The 22,809-nt window shown below is 36.5% G+C and overlaps 1 protein-coding gene across 2 annotated transcripts; it reads right to left on the reverse strand.

The window, feature by feature from the left end:
• Positions 1-4: 4 nt before the first annotated feature.
• LOC5515974 (epithelial cell-transforming sequence 2 oncogene-like) lies at positions 5-22,000 on the reverse strand. Of its 2 annotated transcripts, XM_032385825.2 has the most exons (29): positions 21,433-21,998; positions 21,283-21,318; positions 20,102-20,488; positions 18,647-18,764; positions 15,828-16,045; positions 15,109-15,275; positions 14,493-14,562; positions 14,370-14,417; positions 13,859-13,974; positions 13,534-13,586; positions 12,980-13,108; positions 12,799-12,888; positions 12,263-12,366; positions 11,066-11,144; positions 10,264-10,379; positions 9,837-9,923; positions 9,603-9,662; positions 8,891-9,039; positions 6,962-7,030; positions 6,225-6,282; positions 5,056-5,151; positions 4,033-4,106; positions 3,907-3,948; positions 3,123-3,237; positions 2,173-2,238; positions 1,551-1,645; positions 1,316-1,429; positions 898-956; positions 5-482 (listed from the first exon to the last, which is right to left on the reverse strand). In XM_032385825.2, the coding sequence occupies exons 1-29, from the start codon at positions 21,676-21,678 to the stop codon at positions 352-354; spliced, it is 3,192 nt and encodes a 1,063-aa protein (XP_032241716.2). In that variant the 5' UTR covers positions 21,679-21,998; the 3' UTR covers positions 5-351. The 2 variants fall into 2 exon arrangements, with proteins under 2 accessions (XP_032241716.2, XP_048577823.1); XM_048721866.1 differs by having other exon boundaries at positions 14,370-14,562; positions 21,433-22,000.
• Between the last annotated feature and the right edge of the window lie 809 nt (positions 22,001-22,809).

The raw sequence follows: 22,809 nt of genomic DNA on the forward strand, positions 1-22,809 counted from the left end.
ATAATCGGAAAAACATAAATAAATTTATTTGCTGTCTATATTACAAAAAAATATATTAAAATATTTCACAAATATATTATTCTGAAACACTTCAAAATAATTAATAATCTAAGGCACCAAACACATAAGTTGATCTCACATATATCTTTTTTTTAAAGGCAAACTTTAATATTTCAGTACCGTAGCAGGCCTCGAAATATTGAAGCGGCACTACACAGGAACATCAAGAAAATATTGGGGGGCACAGCCACGCCCCTACTGGTCATTTCCTTATAATTTCTGAAAATATTGGGAGGCACGTGCCCCCAGTGCCCCACCCCCTGCTTTTACGGTATTTACGGTTACTTTTTCCTATCTGCCTTCAATTGCGGTGACGATTGTATTTTCCAGGACTGTAATCCATCGGATTTTCTGGTCCCAGGAACTAGCCTGGCAAAGCCACATTCTCTTTGAAGAAACGAGCACAAACGCATTTTTCAGGTCTGCAATAATAAATAGGTTTGCTTATCATATCGGGCACGTATCTAGAAGGTTAATTCTAATCTAATTCTTATCTACCTCTCGCCCCACTCACCAAATTCCAGGTAGGCGCCTACATATCTCTTAGGGCGAAGGAGCTCAGGTTTATCTAAGTTAAACTAGGAATTTCCAGACAAAACAGAAATTTCTCAAGTCTCCTGTCACGTGAAAAACCCTAACAACCATTTATTTATCTCCACTCATTCGCCTTGTGTTTTGTTTGTTCTTTGTCTAACAAACCCTACAAATAAGCATGGCGCTTTGGAAATGGTACCTTATTAAGTCCCCCCCCCTTGCACATACCTCTTGGTTACTTGTTAATTGCATCTTGACCGTATGAGATAAAATATTTGGTGTATCAAATAACTTTAGACTCACGCTTTGTGTCGACGACATTCTGAACCTTGAGCTTTTTTAGACTGACACAGGCTTGAAACCTGGAAAAAAAGTGCACTATTTGGAGATGATAATGATTATGATATTGATTATATGATAATGGTGATGGTTGATGATTATATTATTATATAATAGTGATTGCATTGAAATAAAAATGTCGATGAAGATGACTTTTAAGTCATCTTCATCATTAAAATGATGGATGTGATAATGTTTGCAGTGAATATAGATGTCGACAATGATGCCTCTAATGAAGATGATGTTGATTAAGATTATGATGATGTTGGTGATGTTAATGACGATAATGATGGTGTCGATGTTGGTAAATTTGATGGTGATGGTGATGGTAATAACGATGCTGGTGATAACGATGAGAGAATAATGCAGTTCTGTCACTTACTTATAACTTCTCCTGACAAGGCGCTTAAAGGGGACGAAATTATACTTTAGTACGGCTGCTACCAAGCAGTCATTAAACAGATACATGCCGACGTCACCCACGTGCAAAAACAACCTACGGGAGGAAGAACAGCATTTTTGGCATAAAATTTCCAATAGGAAGAGAAAGAAAACCAGAGCATGAGCCTTAGAATGGAGTCTATAATTGCGAAAAGATTTATCACAGCAAAAAATACCTGTATTCAGGTTTGACGTCATTTCCGGTTGTAGGACTTGTAAGGAGAGCAAAATCCTCTTCGCGAATAAGTCGTCTTCCACGCTCGGCAAGAACCTGATAAACATGTCAGACAATAACCTGATAAATATGTCAGACAAAAACCTGATAAAAATGTCAGACAATAACCTGATAAAGATGTCAGACAATAACCTGATAAAGATGTCAGACAAAAACCTGATAAAAATGTCTGACAAGAACCTGATAAACATGTCAGAAAAAACTAGATAAACATGTCAAAAAGGTTGATAAACATGTCAGACAAGAACCTGATAAACATGTCAGGCAAGAACCTGATAAACATGTCAGACATGAACCTGATAAACATGTAAGACAAGAACACGATAAACATGTCAGACAAAAACCTGATAAACATGTCAGACAAGAACCTGAAAAACATGTCATACAAGAACATGATAAACATGTCAGACAAAAACCTGATAAACATGTCAGACAAGAACCTGATAAACATGTCAGACAAAAACCTGATAAACATGTCAGACAAGAACCTGATAAACATGTCAGGCAAGAGCCTCATAAACATGTCAGACAAGAACCTGTGATAATATAAGTATTCAACTCACGGGACAGTTTAAGATGGTCTTCTGGAGCTCTTGCAGTGATCTCTCTCGATCGAGTCTTTCATTGTACTGCAATTATAATAGAAAAATGCAAACAATACCCAGAGAAGGAAAACTAAAATAAACCTAGTGATACATGTATTGGTTCATGGTCTATATATTTTTTAGAATACCGCCAGCCTCAAACGTTAAAAAACTGTACAAAAAAAAAATAGTTTAATGTATAGATTATCGAAACCGATCGTACGACAACCCAAGCCTCTTGCAAGAGCTTATGGTAAAAAATGCTGATTCCTTTCAATTTGAGACTCAAGGCAAAAAATTTGTCAAGAAAAACTTGATCGCTTGGTCAAATCATTTTCTTACTAATCTTGAAAAGTCCTTAGACCCAGGAGGCCTAAGGAGATTGACCGAGCGTGTCCAAATAATTGTTTTACTAACCATGCCTGCACTTAGCAGTTCCACATATACTGTAAAGACTACGACACACTAGGATATTTTGCACGCCCTTCGGAGCGAATTCCAATCGCTGGCCCAAAATCGCCAGGTCGGCCTGCTGCCGCGGAGGCGAATTCGCAAATATCTAGACGTCTGATACGGACGATCAAATTCGCTGGCGATCGCGGCGACTGAATTTCCTCATACGAGCGTATGAGTGTGCCAAGTGTGCCATAGGCTTAAGCAGTACTTTTCCCATGAGTGAACTTTCAAAACATCCCATTTATTTAGTGTAAATATATTAGTTAAAGGGATAATTATTGCTTGGGGAATAAAGGAAACTAGGACTGTAACACTTCTCCTTCCACATGTCAATTTTCTCCCTTTCCGAGGTAGTAATACCGCTATCAAATCATATACTCGCAGTCTACACTTTACACAACCTTATCCGGAATCTAAACTACATCTTCATAGTACCTAGAATACCAAGTGTCTTTTTGTGCATGCGCTCTCACCTGTTTAAAGATATCCGCGATGTCCTGGATACGAGCAATCGCTTGCGTGACGTTTCTCCTGTCCACGTGATCAGCTGGTGTGTAGCGAAGCAGCTTTTGGAGTAAGTCGATATAACTGCAAAAGGAACCAATTCATATCAAACATATTCCCCACATATAGTGTCCTTCGTATGTATTGCCTTATATGGGCATTGATGCCCATATTTAGAAGAGCTAAAGTTTTCCCGCTCCCGGATCTCCAGAAAACATGGTAAAAAAATGCTGATTCCTGTCAATTTGAGACTTGCGGCCAAAATTTGTTAGAAAAACTTGATCGCTTGGTCAAATCTTTTTCTCACTAATCTTGAAAAGCCCTTAGACCCAGGCCTCCAAGAGGTCGGCCGAGTGGGTATAAAGGTCACCCAAATATTGATGTGCTAACACTTTATACTATAGAGTACAGTAACGGATCTACGGGGGGGAGGGGTTAGAGGGTTTAACCATCCCTTGGGCTACCTTTTTTATTGTTTTCATTGTGTTTGTTTATTCCAAAATCGTTACGAAGATAAAATAATGGCGAAAATTATGGGGCCAAACCCCCCTCCCCTGGCTAAAAGCTAGATCCGCCCCTGGAGTAGAACCTGTTTAGCTCTAAAAGGTTCCGTGTTACTGAGCTATTAGCAACTCTAATTAAAAATCAGCATTTGTTGCTCAAGCATCGTATCCTGGGAAGCATATATATGGACCTCAGCTTCAGCCTTTGCTTTTCAGGGTACTATCGCCGTGATTTTATCAGACAACTTACCTTTTCAAACGTTTTCCAGGCTCAAGAAAAAGCTCCGCGAGACTGTAAGAAAAAAATATAAAGGGATATATTGCTGGTGGAGTAGAATATACATCAGGCTTATAATCTCTGAGGAAAGATACCAACCTCTGCATTTTTGTGTTGGGCTGGTTTTCGTGGCGTCTTAGGAAAGCTCGAAACTGGGGATTCTGTTCCTTACACTAAAAAAAAGACAAAGCTGTTTGGATTTGGGTGACAAATAGTGTTGAAAACATTATTAGTCAACACTCTATGTAGCGTAATAATGCGGGATAACTAGTCACCAGCTATACCGTTACAAGCAATGTCGCTAGCGTGACATAGTAAGCCCAGTTGCGTGACTGGGCACTCAATACCATATAAGGGATGACACGCTGAAGGGCAAATTATCTGGCTCTCGTCAACCGTAACTCTACAAGGTCGCTAGTGTGACAGGGTAAGTACTTTCAGTTGCGTGACTTGAAACTCATCACCAAAAATAGCGTGACGCGTTGACGAGCTACTCACCCGCTGTAAGGTTGCTAGCGTGACAGTGTAAGTACTTTCAGTTGCGTGACTGGGCGTGACAGTGTAAGCACTTTCAGTTGCGTGACTGGACACTCATTACCAAAAATAGCGTGACACGTTGACGAGCTACTTACCCGTTGTAAGGTCGCTAGCGTGACAGAGTAAGTACTTTCAGTTGCGTGACTAGACACTCATTACCAAAAATAGCGTGACACGTTGACGAGCTACTCACCCGTTGTAAGGTCGCTAGCGTGACAGGGTAAGTATTTTTAGTGGCGTGACTAGACACTCATTACCAAAATTAGCGTGACACGTTGACGAGCTACTCACTTGTTGTAAGGTCGCTAGCGTGACAGGGTAAGTACTTTCAGTTGCGTGACTAGACGCTTATTACCAAAAATAGCGTGATACGTTGACGAGCTACTCACCCGTTGTAAGGTCGCTAGCGTGACAAGGTAAGTACTTTCAGTTGCATGAATAGACGCTTATTACCAAAAATAGCGTGACACGTTGACGAGCTACTCACCCGTTGTAAGGTCAACAGCGTGACAGGGTAAGTACTTTCATTTGCGTGACTGGACACTCATTTCCAAAAATAGCGTGACACGTTGACGAGCTACTCACCCGTTGTAAGGTCGCTAGCGTGACAGGATAGTTATTCAGGAAGTTAGTGTACGCCTTCAGCTGTGCGGTAAACTTCATGAAGACATCTCCTAAACACTGAAACAACAATACAACGACACACCTTAGAACACATGCTTTCTGGTGGGGGCCGCTTCTTCAGAGCCTGGTGGGAAAGCATAGACACATTCTTTATGGCATAACTACAGATCTCTGTTAGACTTTGTTATCACAATCGGCAAATTTTATACATATATATATATTTTATTGGAGACACACGCCTAATCTTTGAAAGCTATCTCGTCCTTCTAAAAGCTCGTATCGAGGAAAAAAAATAGACAAAAAAATAGACCAAAAATGGGAAGCTGTCAAGGCTTGGCTGGAGGTTTTTAGTTGTATCTGTATTTTGTTGTATCCGTAGTTTGTATGTAGGTCTATGTTATTGATGTACTTAAATTTATCAAGGATTAATAAAAAAATACAATGAAAAGCCGACGAATCACCATGTGGAATTCGTGAAGACATCCCCTAAAAACCGATTATTAAAACTTCTGTTGACTTTTGACAAATTTTTAGTATTAAATACAACTTCTTCAGGGCAGGCTAAAGAAGGTGAATCGCTACAAGCTTATTTACATCAATTTAGTGGCGCGAGACGCAAAAACATTACAACCATTAGATAGAAGGTGTGCATTTTTGTCACATGATGGTTGCATTTTTTTTTTTTTTAATCTTATTAAAGACGAATATTTTTGGTGAACCATACTTATCTTGGGTTAACGAACACGACTATTTGGTTATTTTGATTGATTCCATTAAAACTGGAAAAAAAACCCGACAAACCTTAAAGCTGCATTGTCACCAGTTTACTTCCGGAGGTCCGACGGAAACCTCGACCGTTAAAAGACAAAAGAGTCCGAGCTATTTAACATGCCATCCGCTCTAAATTATCAATCACATCCTTGAAGAAACTTGCAATAGACACACTGCTTTCAATATTTTGAAATATTTTTCGCGTTTTCCGTTAAAAATCATCGGAGATTGTTACGTAATTGATCGGAAGTAAACTGGTGACAATGCGGCTTTAAGTTTACATTTGATTGAGCACGTTTATACAAACGCATACTATTATTAATTCCCGAGGAAAAGCTATGCGACACGATCCGTCTCACCTGATGCGAGTCCCAGTTGTTATTTGCCAGCCTCTTGGACAACTCGTCAACCATAACTCTACAAACATGATCACAACTCGTCAACCATAACTCTACAAACATAATCACGACTCGTCAACCATAACTCTACAAACAAATCACAACTCGTCAACCATAACTTTACAAACATATTCACGACTCGTCAACCATAACTCTACAAACAAATCACAACTCGTCAACCATAACTCTACAAACATGATCACAACTCGTCAGCCATAACTCTACAAACATGATCACAACTCGTCAGCCATAACCCTACAAACATAATCAAAACCCGCCAATCATAACACTACAAACATAATCAAATCCCGTCAACCATGACTCTACAAACATAATCACAACTCGTCAACCATAACTCTACAAACATCATCTTAACTCGTCAACCATAACTCTAGAAACATAATCACAACTCGTCAGTCATAATTCTACAAACATAATCACAACTCGTCAACAAAATCGCTACCAGACATAATCACAACTAGTCAACCATTACTCTACAAATCGCAACTTTTCTACTATATCTTTTTCAGACATAGGCATAACTTTTCTACCATAACTCTACAGACATAATCACACATCGTAAGTCATAGTTTTACAGCCACAATCACAACTCAAAAACGATACACTTCAAACACTGAATAAAATCACCGCAGATAAATTATTTGAGGTTTAAAGGGGTGCTAAGTCACGCCACTCACCTGCTGATGGCGAGGAGGGTGTCTGTGTCGGCGAAAAGCGCGTTGATGTTGGGCAGGCTGATGATCGCTCTGTAAGATATTACAAGCGTCATTACGCGAGTTATTACTAACGGAAGTCGTTACACTAGCTTACTATAGTCTTTTCACAATAGATTACTAGAGTCGTTACACTAGCTTACTAGAGTCTTTTCACAATAGATTACTAGAGTCGTTACACTTGCTCACTAGAGTCGTTACACTAGCTTACTAGAGTCGTTACACTAGCTTACTAGAGTCGTTAAACTAGCTCACTAGAGTCGTTACACTTGCTCACTAGAGTCGTTAAACTAGCTCACTAGAGTCGTTACACTTGCTCACTAGAGTCGTTACACTAGCTCACTAGAGTCGTTACACTTGCTCACTAGAGTCGTTACACTTGCTTACTAGAGTCGTTACACTTGCTTACTAGAGTCGTTAAACTAGCTCACTAGAGTCGTTACACTAGCTCACTAGAGTCGTTACACTTGCTCACTAGAGTCGTTACACTAGCTCACTAGAGTCGTTAAACTAGCTCACTAGAGTCGTTACACTTGCTCACTAGAGTCGTTAAACTAGCTCACTAGAGTCGTTACACTTGCTCACTAGAGTCGTTACACTAGCTCACTAGAGTCGTTACACTAGCTTACTAAAGTCGTTACACTAGCTCACTAGAGTCGTTACACTTGCTCACTAGAGTCGTTAAACTAGCTCACTAGAGTCGTTACACTTGCTCACTAGAGTCGTTACACTTGCTCACTAGAGTCGTTACACTTGCTCACTAGAGTCGTTACACTTGCTCACTAGAGTCGTTACACTAGCTCACTAGAGTCGTTACACTAACTTACTAGAGTCGTTACACTAGCTCACTAGAGTCGTTACACTTGCTTACTAGAGTCTTTTCACAATAGATTACTAGAGTCGTTACACTAGCTTACTAGAGTCGTTAAACTAGCTCACTAGAGTCGTTACACTAGCTCACTAGAGTCGTTACACTTGCTCACTAGAGTCGTTACACTAGCTCACTAGAGTCGTTACACTATCTTACTAGAGTCGTTACACTAGCTCACTAGAGTCGTTACACTAGCTTACTAGAGTCTTTTCACAATAGATTACTAGAGTCGTTACACTTGCTCACTAGAGTCGTTACACTTGCTCACTAAAGTCGTTACACTAGCTTACTAGAGTCGTTACACTTGCTCACTAGAGTCGTTACACTAGCTTACTAGAGTCGTTACACTAGCTTACTAGAGTCGTTAAACTAGCTCGCTAGAGTCGTTACACTTGCTCACTAAAACCGGGGTTAATTTTGTATGAAAAATGTCTTTCAGGTCACATAAAATTGTCCGTTGTCCGTATTAACGGGTGTCCTTATAAAGCGAGTTAAATTTCGTCGGGACTTTGAATACAGTCCAGAAAAACGGGGTGTCCGTATTAAGCGGGTGTCCGTAGAGCGGGGTTCCACTACTATAGTATCACTACTCGTGTGTCGCGTGACTTGTTATTTATTGGGCGCTGCCGTATTTAGCGTGACCGTGACGTTGGAACGGGTAACATCTGGGCTGCGTGACTTACAGTGGCGCGAATTGCGTAGGTTGTGCAGTGCATGCCGGGCTTTGCATGATTTGCATGATGACAGTGTGACCTATTAGCCACGTGACATTTGAGTCAGTTGTCGTTTAGTATGTTGCTGCTTCTGACTTTTTGGTTGTCGTGACTGGTGGATTGCGTGACTTGATGATTGCGTGACATTTGGCAATGTGAGTTTTGGATCGCAAGATTTGCGAGCTGCGCGAGTTGCTGGTTGTTGCGTGACCTATCTATGAATTCTTTGACTTAAGGATCACGTGATTATGACTGAGCTCCTAGTTGCGTGACATGTTGCTTGCGTGACGGACAAGTTGCGTGACTTACCTGTTTGATGCCAGTGCGGCCTGTAGCGGTGTCTTAAACACTTCCTTGAGTATATTTAGCGTCTGCATGTAGCTGACTTCTGAAGAGAGGATTTCTTGAGCCAAGGCAGTCCGCCTTTCACCAGCTGATTTTCCAGTCCCCACGGGAAACTAAATAACGCAACAAGCCTCAACATCTGATAAGACATCGTTTTAATAGTTGGAAGTACACAATTGTGATAGTTGGGGTTCGGGGGTACGGACGACCCCCCTCCTTCCCCCCACTCGACTGGAAGGTCCAATCAAATGAAGAAAAATGGAGAACCACTGCGAACTAGGACGACCTACGAGAAAAGGTTCCGCTGAATGGATCCGAACCCCCCAACTCAAAACCTGCCTATGGGCATGGATAGTGGTGGTGGCGATAGACAATGATGGTATTAAATGGTTGTGATTAAGACGATGGTATGACGGGGGATTATAATAACGACGACGACGATGGCGTTGATTTTCAAGATTGCGGTATTGTAGGTCTCCAGGGGAAATTTCTAAAACGCTAAAGATGTTTAAACTTTATGGAAAATAGCGTGGTCATTATTTTCTTTTTACACGAATTCTTCCATTTATACTACCACTTTTGATTTTACCGATCCTGGTGGCGTGGGCTTGTTTGGCTTTGCCCATCTGCTTTTATAAAAGATAAGTAAAATTCACCAAAATAGCGGCGTTGTTACCTTATGCTTCTCTTCGTCGTTTCCATCTGATTCATCCTCGTCACTTTGCTCAAGCGATTCCTTAAAAGGAAGAATGAGAACTAGACGGAGTTAAAAATATATAGGCTTAGACCAAAGTCTAGAAAATACTGTTATCTAATGTCCGATCCCCTCACACGTATACACTTTAACTATAATTACTATAAAAACTATTCTGATTCATAAGAAATAATATTATCTTGGAAGTATCCGTACCTGGGTAGTTTTTCTACTTTTTTTCGGAGACGCTCGCCCTTCTTTCGCCGCTTGCAGTTGCTCTATAATTTGTTCTAACAGTTCGTTCTGTAAGAATAAAGCGAGATACTTTGTTTAAAGCCGCATTGTTACCAGTTTATTTCCGGTCCTTAACAATCTCCCATGATTTTTAACGGAAAACGCGAAAAATATTTCAAAATATTGAAAGCAGTGTGTTTATTGGACGATTCTTTAAGGATGTGATTGATAATTTAGAGCGGATGGCCTGTTTTATATCTCGGATTTTAATAGATTCTTTTGTCTTTTAACGGTTGAGGTTTCCGTCGGACCTCTGGAAGTAAACTGGAGACAACGCGGCTTTAAATTGACGTTCGTTATGAATTTGCACCTACACGCGCCTGCAATTAAATAAACTTCTAATACAAACCTTCCCGTATTCTGTGGTTTCTTTGCGAAGCTTATTTGTCGCTTCGACAATCAGGTTTGCGACACCCGACAAATGATCGACATACGACAAGCCAAAGAACTTGAAGACACTTTCACCTAAAGGATGCAAAAAAGCATTAGAAAAAAAAGGAGTCCCATAGGGCTTATACAAGGCTGGGATGGTCTAATTGTACCATGAATTAACTACTTTTTCATACTCATTTCGTGATAATTGCGCGAAAACAATCATTCTGCTATTTGTAACTGAAACATTAAAACTCAAGATTTTCTTCGGAGGATTGGCTATTTTTCGTATTGCATGGTTCGATATGCCATTATGATTATGATATGTCTTGAAAAATCTACACGTTTGGGACTAAGAGAAAAACAATAGAGTAACTAACGATGTTAGAACCCCCTTTGGGCTGGCAGTAAGCCTTATATATAACAAAAACATTTACCTCCTCTCCCCCTTGTCACTGAGCCAACCCCCCCCCCCCCCTTTTAAGCGAAAAGCTAGATCCGTCCCTTAAATAATCCACACAAAGTTGAAATGATATGAATACGCCTCTGCGAAAAAGAGTAATTTCACTGACGATTCGAGCGTTAGCCCTTTGTCGCAATAAAAGACGCGCGATATTATGACATATATCTTTTGTTTGTACATAGCCAATCTCGTCCCCAGGGTTTTGTGGGTAACTTTCAATATGGCGTCTAGACGACGAAGAGGTTGGCCCATTTCACAAATCTGGAGACAAGGCTTGGGCATGACAGACTAATTGTTTATCCGCTGCTGTACGTACCTATGACTCGCTGGCACAGTCGCTTATGCTCCTCGGAAAAGCACGGCTCAAGTTTGTCCCGCACAAGAGAAGAGCACTCCTAAAATAGCAATTGGGACTGTGAGGGGGTGGATGAGGATTCAAGAGAAAGGAAGAAAAGGGAGAAGTTAGCCTGCGTAGCGGCGGTTTGTTTGTGTTTTAAGCAGCGCAACTACGGCTGCGGAATTTAGGTCGCGCGAAGTCTGGTTCTAGGATCTCTCTGATCAACCGCCTGCAAAAGAGCCCAGACAAAATTCGAAAATCTAGTTCGCTGGCGAACTAGAAAATCAAGGATCCTGATTGGCTCGGCTCCGTTTGTACTATCAATCAAAGACTCATAGCCGTCTAGTCGGCGTCTAGTGTCTAGTCCGCCTCTAGTATATTTCGGGCGCGTTGTTTGCGGCGAGTAACTTGGCATGGAAGATATATTTAGCGATCATCTGGCGAAGGCTTTGGAAGACCCCGAGGATCTCGGATTCTCAAGAATTTTGAAAAGTGAGCAGAAGGAAGACTGTTCGATAGTTGATAAGAGGGAGTGATGTATTGGCGGTTCTCCCGACGGGGTTCGGGAATATCCGATTTTCTCAGTTTGATTTGCAAAGGGTTCAAAACTTTACAAAGTCAACAAGAGCTTTTTTGCGACATATCCCTTCGCCATTTCGGCAACAAAAAGAGCGCCAAATAGACGTTCCCGCCCGCCAATGTGTAAATTTCACGCCATTTTGAATGATGTCGGCTGTCACCCATTTGTCACTATCTGACAGCAGCTTCAATAAATTTGACATTGCGAAAGCAGAGGGCGTTTGGACCGAGTCGGGCCCATGGTTACAGGCGTTTGTGGGCGCAAAAAAAACATACAACATGCAACGAAAAAAAATAAAACCATGAAACAAACGCCGCTACGCAGGTTAGGGAGAAGTTGGGAAAATACACAGCTTGTGGTTCTCTCTAAAAATATGCTTTCATGACATTTCACACCGTCCATTCGTTCTTTTAATCAAATACTGTACTATTGTCGTCTTCTCACTATATCTTTCAATCAAAACAAAATATAAAGGACACAAAAGGATTCTGGTAGAGCCTTTTGGTATGAAAGGAACTGTAGTTTCTCTCAATATAGGGGAGATTGTTAGGGGCGATTATTCTCCTCGATTCCTTGAAATATTTATAAAGCTTTACCTCTAGATAGTCGAGTAAATTTGACCAGGCCCCAAGCTTTTCCGTGTTGAAATAGAGTCTGGAAGGTCTCACTCCTTCTGGCTCATACAACCACTCACTTTCAACTAAAGAAAAATCAAACGAGCAAAAATGTTTCTTACAGAGTTTGTAACTTCGTGTCAACGTGCGTGACACATAGTTTTTAACTTTCGTGAAACATCTTTTTAACTTGCGTGACACATAGTTTTTAACTTGCGTGACACATGATTTTGAAGATTACGGAACTCTGCGCGAATGAGATATTGATTGTAAATTCCTCTTCAATTACGGTAAAATTCAATTAATATATTAATTCAATCAATTTTCTAAAGCATCAATTTTTTTGTAAAAGCACCCTCCCCCTATATTTTTTGTTAATTAATCTGGTAGCTCCCCCCCCCCCCTCCCCTGCATATTCATTACTGTACTACAACAAAGCTGCGCATCCCAACACAGCAGCAACAGGACTAAACATAGAAAACGCATCTCTCACATAGACCCTCCACCAACATGCATACCTCCAGCGTAGGATCCGGTCATACCGGTCGGACAGGATATCTGCATGTCTGTCAACAGGCCTAGCTGCACAAGTAAGTCCATACCGGGCTCTAAAAGAGATGAAGATTAGAGGAGGTCTCAAACAAAGACAAAAAAAACTACCCATAAGACCCTTGGAACGTGGATAATTTTAACCCGTACCTGTTTCGGTCAGCGGTATAAAGATGTCCACGTGACCTCCACGTGACTTGTGCACGACACTTGTCGTCACAGACTCCCAGAAGAACTTCATTTCCGGTTCATGGAGACTAGCACTAGTCACGTGTCCACCTAAAATTAATTAAGAAAATTTGTGTTCCAAACGCGATCTCGATCGATAATGATTCTCATTTCTTTATCAGTAAAAACGATGAATTTCCAAATTGCAATTCTAAAGCCGAAAGATGATGATGTGTACTATTCGGGAGATGAAAGGTATTAAGGCGAACCAAACTTATATTTAGAACCTTACATTGATAACCTTTGAATGACGATAGCATATAATGGTATTTTTTCGTAGCATAAAGGCGCGTAATGTAAAGACGACAGTATTCGACGATACGTTTTAAAGTATCTTATTAAAATAAGAGAGATGCGTACGCACCTGAGATACGATTAGACTCATGGCACTGTTTCGGTCGTATCTGCCATACCTCAATTGACACTGTTTTTCGATGATTTTTTTTAAGCATGTATACGATTTGTGAATTATTTACCTCTGACAAGACGAATTGTGCCGCAATCTCCCACAGCAAAGAACGCCACACATCTAAAAAATAGGAAATATCAGATGATGATGATGATGATAGCACATTTTCCAAATTTGCTTTTTATTTTTAGAAATAAACTTAATATTAAAATACGATACCCAAAATGTTATCTTTATTAAAATAAACAAAATTATTACTTGAAAAATTACAAATTAGAAAGAAGTTTATCAATAAATTATAAATATGAATAAGCTATTTAAAAAGTCTTCAGCCGGCGTTTAATTTTTGGATCGTTGTTTCCAATTCATCCCCAATTCAGAAATATTCTTACTTGGCCTCTCGCCCGTCCAGTACAAGCTTGAGTCTCTCGAGTAATGCTTCTAGAGTTGTACTCTCGTACTCGTAGGGAATAGCTACAGTTTCAAACAACACGGACGACAACAGAACCTGCCAAACGTAAGACAAAAACCACTGTGAATTATGTAAAATGTTCATGATGCTGATAATGAAGAAGATGGTGGTAAATAATCGGATGATGATGACGATTGGCATAGACTTTTATGATGGTGATGACAACGATAGCGATGTTGATGATAAGATAGTACGCATAATTATGATTAGATTATTCAAACTATTGCACACTACTAGACTACGCAACTGCATGTGGGAAAATACAACGCAAATAGCACATTGCATGATAAGACGTGACTCAGTCTTGTTGGAACAATGTCACGTAAACAGCATGTTGAAAAATGTCGGGAAACAGCACGTTGCGTAATGAAATACAAAGCACATAACGCAATGTCACACAACAGCACGTTACATAATGTCACGCTACTCACCTCTCGAGCAGGGACCTCTGACGAGATAAACACGACCGCTGGACAAGACTGCGTGCGAGAAAAACGAAAATAAACATTTTTGAATGAATGGTTAAAGGGTTTACCCAGAATTAGTAACCTTACCTGTGTGGATCGTCTTGTCCCCGTGACCGAGTCGTGGGCGCTGGGATGAATTCCTCTTGTGAGATCTTTCCTACAGGATAAAAAATATACCTATGTTTGAAGATATTCCAGTAGATGTGAGTAGACAGTGCTCGACTTTGTAGGAACTTATTTAGTTTAGAAATTAACGACTCAGTTCATCCAGATAAAAATGTGCGCATTCTAAGAACTCTACGAACACTAGTGCACATTCTAAGAACTCTACGAACACTAGTGCACATTCTAAGAATTCTGTTAACACTAGTGCGTATTCTTAGAACTCTGCGAACACTAGAGCGCATTCTAAGAACTCTGCAAAAACTAGTGCGCGCAACCGTCAAAAACGGCTTTCTAGCTCTTTTTACCAGACACCGAAAGGAAATCTCTTTTTAGCCGCTCGTGTTTTAGTCACGCAACGCTCCCCGTCTCCGAGCTTGACGTTACTCCGACACGAGCGGCTGAAAAGGAGACTATGTTTTTGTAATATCTAACCTTTTACAAATGTTACTTTACAACTTTACTAAAGAACAGTGCATTTGTTGTTCCCGTTAAGGTGAACTTATTTCGATTGCTCTACTCTACTTGTACGAAACAGTACCTGCGGACCGGCGAAGTAGGAATTGTGTTGGGCCACGCCTGTTCGACTACAGAGGGGTCTACACAAGCCTCTATTGACAGAGCTTCACTCAGTGTCATTCGTGTTGAGCTCAAAGGCTCTTTATCATCCAGATCAAAGCGCTGAGTCTCTTCCACCGAAAACCCTGCCTAAAATGATATCAGCCATAAGCGCACAGGCAAACACAGTAAAAAATACGCTATATAATGGACACCTTCTAGACCTCTGTCAGCCGTCATTTTGTCATCCTAGCAAGGTACATGTGAAAGGAAAGTGTGAAAGTAATCCATTTCAATCGGCTGACTTAAAAGCCAATGCAAGCGATATTTTCGACTAAATTTGGTAAATAAAGTATTTAAACTTTGTTTTTGGATGGTTATTTCGAGATTTTAACACATGATGCGCTTTCTAATTTTAAAAGAAAACAATAACAAAGGTGTGGCTGACAAGGGCACTTTAAATGGGGTTCAACTGATAAACTATTGAATTTCAATTCGGAAGTTTTGAAAGTGTTTGTTACGTAGGAAGGTTCCATGACTGTAGTATTCTATGAGCTATTCTATGAGCCATTCTATGAGCCAAAAACCCGTAGCCTGCTTAAAGGCGATGGAAGCTTTTCATAGCTGGAATTCTGATGGCACTGAATGTCACTGAATTTGAAAATTGAAATTAAGCGTTCCGCGCGCAAGGCCAATACTCACGGATGCACTTCGTGCTCTCTCTGTTTTTCTAGTGCTGCCGCCCACCGGTGCTGTCTGTGACCGCTGATGGGGTCTGGTATTCAGACCCAGTCTCTTTCTGCGTAAGGAATCCAGTGCAGTACTGTGATTCGGATCGTAGCCGTCTAGTAAAGCTTTTCGGGCGTCGTCGAGGTCTTTAGGATTCTGGTCAGTATAGATCCATGGTGGACGATGATTATCTGAAATTTGAAATAAAAATCAACTTAAGATGGTTGGTCCACTAAATCGAAATGGTCTTTCAAAATACCCAAACCAACAATTCCACATACCTCTTAAAATAGATATTTTCATTATTATTATTTTTTGGAACCTACACCAACCTACATCAATTCAGCAGAGGGCTGGGTCTAGGGGTGGATTGGGAGGGAGGAGCTTAGGAATTTGGACCCCCATAATATGAAATAAATCTGATAATACATCTAAAAACTGAGTTTTATAAAAAAAACTGATGGAATTGGATGCTTTCTCGCAAATTTGTATTCTTTTTTGATGTAAAATGCCAGCTACAAAGACTCTATACATAATATATATACATAATATAATATACATAATATATGTACATAATATATATACATAATATATATACATAATATATATACATAATATAATATAGATAATATATATACATAATATATATACATAATATAATATACATAATATATATACATAATATATATACATAATATATATACATAATATATATACATAATATATATACATAATATATATACATAATATATATACATAATTTAATATACATAATATATATATTTATAATATATATACATAATATAATATACATAATATATATACATAATATAATATACATAATATATATACATAATATATATATACATAATATAATATACATAATATATATACATAATATAATATACATAATATATATACATAATATATATACATAATATATATATACATAATATATATATACATAATATATATATACATAATATATATACATAATATATATACATAATATATATACATAATATATATACATAATATAATATACATAATATATATACATAATATAATATACATAATATATATACATAATATATATACATAAGATATATACATAATATATACACATAATATATATACATAATATATATACATATTATATATACATAATATATATACATAATATAATATACATAATATAATATACATAATATATATACATAATACATATACATAATACATATACATAATACATATACATAATATAATATACATAATATAATATACATAATATATATACATAATATAATATACATAATATATATACATAATATAATATACATAATATAATATACATAATATATATACATAATATATATATATATACATAATATATATACATAATATATATACATAATATATACACATAATATATATACATAATATATATACATATTATATATACATATTATGTACATAATATAATATACATAATATAATATACATAATATAATATACATAATATAATATACATAATACATATACATAATACATATACATAATACATATACATAATACATATACATAATATAATATACATAATATAATATACATAATATATATACATAATATAATATACATAATATATATACATAATATATATACATAATATATATACATAATATATATATACATAATATATATATACATAATATAATATACATAATATAATATACATAATATATATACATAATATATATACATAATATATTTACATAATATATATACATAATATATATACATAATATAATATACATAACATATATACATGATATATACACATGATATATACACATAATATATATACATAATATATATACATAATATAATATACATAATATATACACATGATATATATACATAATATAATATACATAATATAATATACATAATATAATATACATAATATATATACATAATATATATACATAATATATATACATAATATATATACATAATATATATACATAATATAATATACATAATATATATACATAATATATATACATAATATATATACATAATATATATACATAATATATATACATAATATATATACATAATATATATACATAATATAATATACATAATATATATACATAATATAATATACATAATATATATACATAATATATATACATAATATATATACACAATATATATACATAATATAATATACATAATATATATACATAATATAATATACATAATATATATACATGATATATACACATGATATATATACATAATATATATACATAATATAATATACATAATATATATACATAATATATATACATAATATATATACATAATATATATACATAATATAATATACTTAATATAATATACATAATATAATATACATAATATACATACATAATATATATACATAATATATATACATAATATATATACATAATATATATACATAATATATATACATAATATATATACATAATATATATACATAATATAATATACATAATATATATACATAATATATATACATAATATATATACATAATATATATACATAATATATATACATAATATATATACATAATATAATATACATAATATATATACATAATATAATATACATAATATATATACATAATATATATACATAATATATATACATAATATATATACATAATATATATACATAATATAATATACATAATATATATACATAACATATATACATAATATAATATACATAATATACATACCTTGTCTGTAATATAAAATTTCTTTTGATTTCCTTGCAGATTTCTCCTTCCCTTTAGACTTCCTCTTGCTGCTTCTCTTATCTGGTGGTACGACCCCAAACTGGCCATACATTTCGGCCTTAAACACAAATTTTATTTAGTAATGAATTTAGTTCAAACATTGCTATAAGTTAGGGGAGGGTAGATAATAAACCAAACCAAGGAAGCACAGTTGATTTCTGTTGTTTTTTTTTTTAATATTGATGAATCCACTAAAATCAAAATGGTCTTCCACTTCCCTTTATTCCATATAACTCTTAACATAACCTGACTTTTAAACACCACATGGTTCCACCACATTTTTAGCTCAAGCATTGTTATAAGTTAGGGAAGGGTAGATGATAAACCAAACCAAGGAAGCACAGATGATTTCTGTTTTTTGTTTTTTTGTAACATTGGTTAAACCAAAAAATGTAAAGGGGCAGCAGAAAAAAATGAATATTGAGAGGCACTTACATACCTGTCAACATCAGAAAACCTCAAGGCTTGAGATTTTTTGGGGGGGAGGGGTGGGGTGTATTAACTTTTTGGGGGGAAGGTGTGGGGTATACTTTCAAAGGGGCTTGTAAGCTAAAGCAGATAAATGGCTTTCATGCCATTATTGAGCCAATCAGCAGACGTCTGCCGTTCAGAAAGCTTTTGCACACAATATTAATCACACATGCATGTTTGATAAGTGGGGCTACAAAAAAAAAAATATATGCAAAATGTCGATTTTCTATTAGGATTTTCTATTAAGGATTTTTCTTAAGCGATAAAAATTGCTAAAAAGCGGGAGATTTGGTGCTCAATGTGGGAGAGCGGGAGAAGAGGTCCAAAATCTTCAGACTCCCGCCTTATACATGTATATATGCGGGAGAGTTGACAGGTATGCACTTAAAATTTAATCATATCTCACTGATTACACAATACATTTTTCTTTCAAAATAAATCATTTGTTATTGTTGTTGTTGCTTTAGCTACTTTACTATTATAATAATAGCTATTATTTTCATTATTATTATCCTTATTATCATAATCCTCTGACATTTGTTAAGAGAGGAGGAGAAGGTCTTTCTATTTTTAGAAATGAAATAATTTTAGGAAAATGTCCCATGCTATCCAAGCAGCAAACTTGGACCATGATAAGGTCTAAAGGTGAAACCTTTTTGTGGTTTCCCTGACAATTATCAGATTACATTGTGACTAACTAATACTTATGGTTTTATTCTATACAGTATCAAAAGCACAGCTGTCAACTCACCCACTTTAGGCAGGTGTCATAAGATTTTGGACCTCATCACAAGCCTAATTTTTGTGAGTCATACATTCTCTGTATTCACCCTCATTGGCTCTCTTGGGTTTTTTTCACATATTATTTCTGTCTAAGTTTGGTTGACAGCTATGCAAAAGATCTTAAAATAACATTTTCATTACCATTTTCACTTCTGATGGCCCTTCAACATCCAAAGTACTGTAACACATGATGTAATGGTTCTTCCATGCACCATATTTATTCACGTCTGGCTTATACGGCAAGAACCAACCAAAGCGTTGACACTTAGGCATCCAGATTTCATCCTGCTCACACAAAAACTTCCAATGCCAGGACACCATAGCAGCTCTGGACAAGCTTCGAGGATCCAGGAAAGAGAAAATGTACATAGAAATAAAGCGTGGAAGGACGGTTGTAAAATCTTGGTGGTAGATTGGTAATGGATGATTGAAGTATCCAAGTTTTAGATATTTCATCTGAGACTTGGTACATCGCTGAAGAATGAAGCTCAGGAATTTTTTGCATTGTGCATCAGTCCACATGGAAAACTGTTAAAAAAGGACAAAAAAAAATAAAGACAGTTCTTGATTCTTCAAAAGGGGGTCACAAATTCTAAAGGGGAGGGACCAATATAAGGGAAAAATATGGCAAGAGGAAATTTGTTTTTTTTAAAGCCATACATTTCTTAATTTTTTTACAGTCCCCCTGGATCTGAAAAATAAAATGATTTCATTATTTGGGTTATCTCATTTAAAACTTTAAACCCTGTCTGATTAGAAAAGTTAATTTTTCACTTGGCGTTACTTTCGTGACATGTGGTGGAGTGCGTGACAATGTTAGTTTATTTGAATTCATCTTTTTATCACCAGGCTCAAAAAGCTTAGTACTTTTAGTAACTAAAGGGAATTAAAGCATCTTTCACGTTTATTTATTGGGTCAGAACTTCTGCTTTGCACATAAATAAGTAAGTCGAACTCTCTCCAGAAACTGCATGATGGGGTCTTTGCGATATAAAATAATCAAAGATAAACATACGGCCGGTTTTCATTGTGTCAAGAATGCTTACTTGATTGAACCATAACTTGAAACCATAGATAAACTCATATGATAAACTAAGTTGAAGGTACTAATAGTATATGATAATATTCTTTTGGAGGGGTTTAATATATAATAAATGCTACGGACTTGACAAAAGGACCGTTTAGCAGTCTGTCCGAGTCTGCCCCGTTTGTTGACATTACGCCTGGGTGAGTGATCGTTATAAACACAGCAAGATATGCCCTTGTACTCAATTAAACGCACCACAGAGCTCCATAGACCATAAAGTTTTCATCAGACTTACCCAATGTCCAATAAGATCCACTCTCTCTTGATAAAGCTGCGTGAACGAGAAGAAAATCACACAGTTTATTCGAGTTAATATCGACACGCTAATTGTCCCACAAATAGATGCTCATAGCGTCACTCTAAATGCATTATCCGAACACAGTACCTTGTTATTGTTGTATGGGTTTAAAACAGGGGTCCAAGCACTGTTTTTTGTCTTGAATTTATCAGTATGAAAGCCATCTTTCTCACTGCTTGCGTACGGTTTGATGCTGGCTGTCTTGATCTTCCGAAACTCGTTTGGACCGACGAGTACGTTGGAATTGTTATTGATATCTCCTTTTGATGTAATCCTAGATTTAGATGATTTCTTCTTAGAAAAAGCTGAGCTTGAATTAAGGTTCACCTCCATCTTTTATAATTCCATGGTATTTTAGCTCTATATTTGTGGGATTTTTTTTTTTTTTTTTTGCCAAAAGAATATCTCGTGCTGCATGTGATAGTTTATGCATGGCGTTAGAGGTTGTCATAGCGACTGACAGATGAGTAGGACCTGGGTCAGGATTTACGAAAGCAAAAACCTTTCAAATTATGCGAGTTTCTCTAGTAATTTCGGGCATTTCAAACGCCCCTTTCCACAACACCTCATCTATTTGTTTATGACGAGTCACACTACGCAAGGTATTCAGTCTATTTTGGGAAACAAGAAAGAGGATAAAAGAGGGGGGAGGTGAAGTGGAGGGACAACAGAGAGGCGCTGGGGGGGGGGGGGGAGGGGAGGTAAATGTATGGTAGAAGGAGGGAAGGGGGAGGAGAGGAAAGCTCTATTTTAGATTATTTGTTACTGAGAAACAGAATTAAAGAAAGCCAATCACGCCGCCATTTTATGCTCCCACTCAATGCCGAGCCACACAAAGCATTCATTTCCATTGGCTTATTCAAGCGAAGTAACCAAAATATTTCCTAACAAATTTGTCAATAACATATCAGACTTAATTCGTAATTTATATTTTGTACTTTATTGCAAATTAACCGTTGTATTTTTAATCATAAACAATACCAAATTAGTGGTTGATCGACATTCTTTTCTTTAACTATGACTCATTCCGTCAAAGAAAAGAAAGGGGTCTATAAGACTTTAACTTTTGTTCGATCCTTCTTCTAGGCGTATTCCTTATCGAAGCTTTAATCTATTGTGACGAGTACATTAACCCCAATCTGTGATTAATGACAAAAAGGTACTTGTCTGAAGCAGGGGCGTCGTCTCTTAGGAAATATTTGATCCCCAAATCAAAGTCTGTTGCTCCTTTTTGCTCCAGAAAACGCTTTTTAACTAAGACAAAAAGGATTGAATAAAGAAACAAGTTTCCCTGAACTCATTGCACCAATATATTCAATTCTTAAAATAATTAGATCCGTCTATCCGTTTTTACCTAATCAGCCGCAACAATCAGTCATATTGATAAATTCTGTTCATCTTTACATTCTTCGACTTTACATAATATAATTGCTAAACTGTAAAATACTTCTATTTGATTAAGAG

The sequence above is a fragment of the Nematostella vectensis genome, chromosome 14 (genome assembly GCF_932526225.1).
Source record: "Nematostella vectensis chromosome 14, jaNemVect1.1, whole genome shotgun sequence".
NCBI classification, from domain to species: Eukaryota; Metazoa; Cnidaria; class Anthozoa; order Actiniaria; family Edwardsiidae; genus Nematostella; species Nematostella vectensis.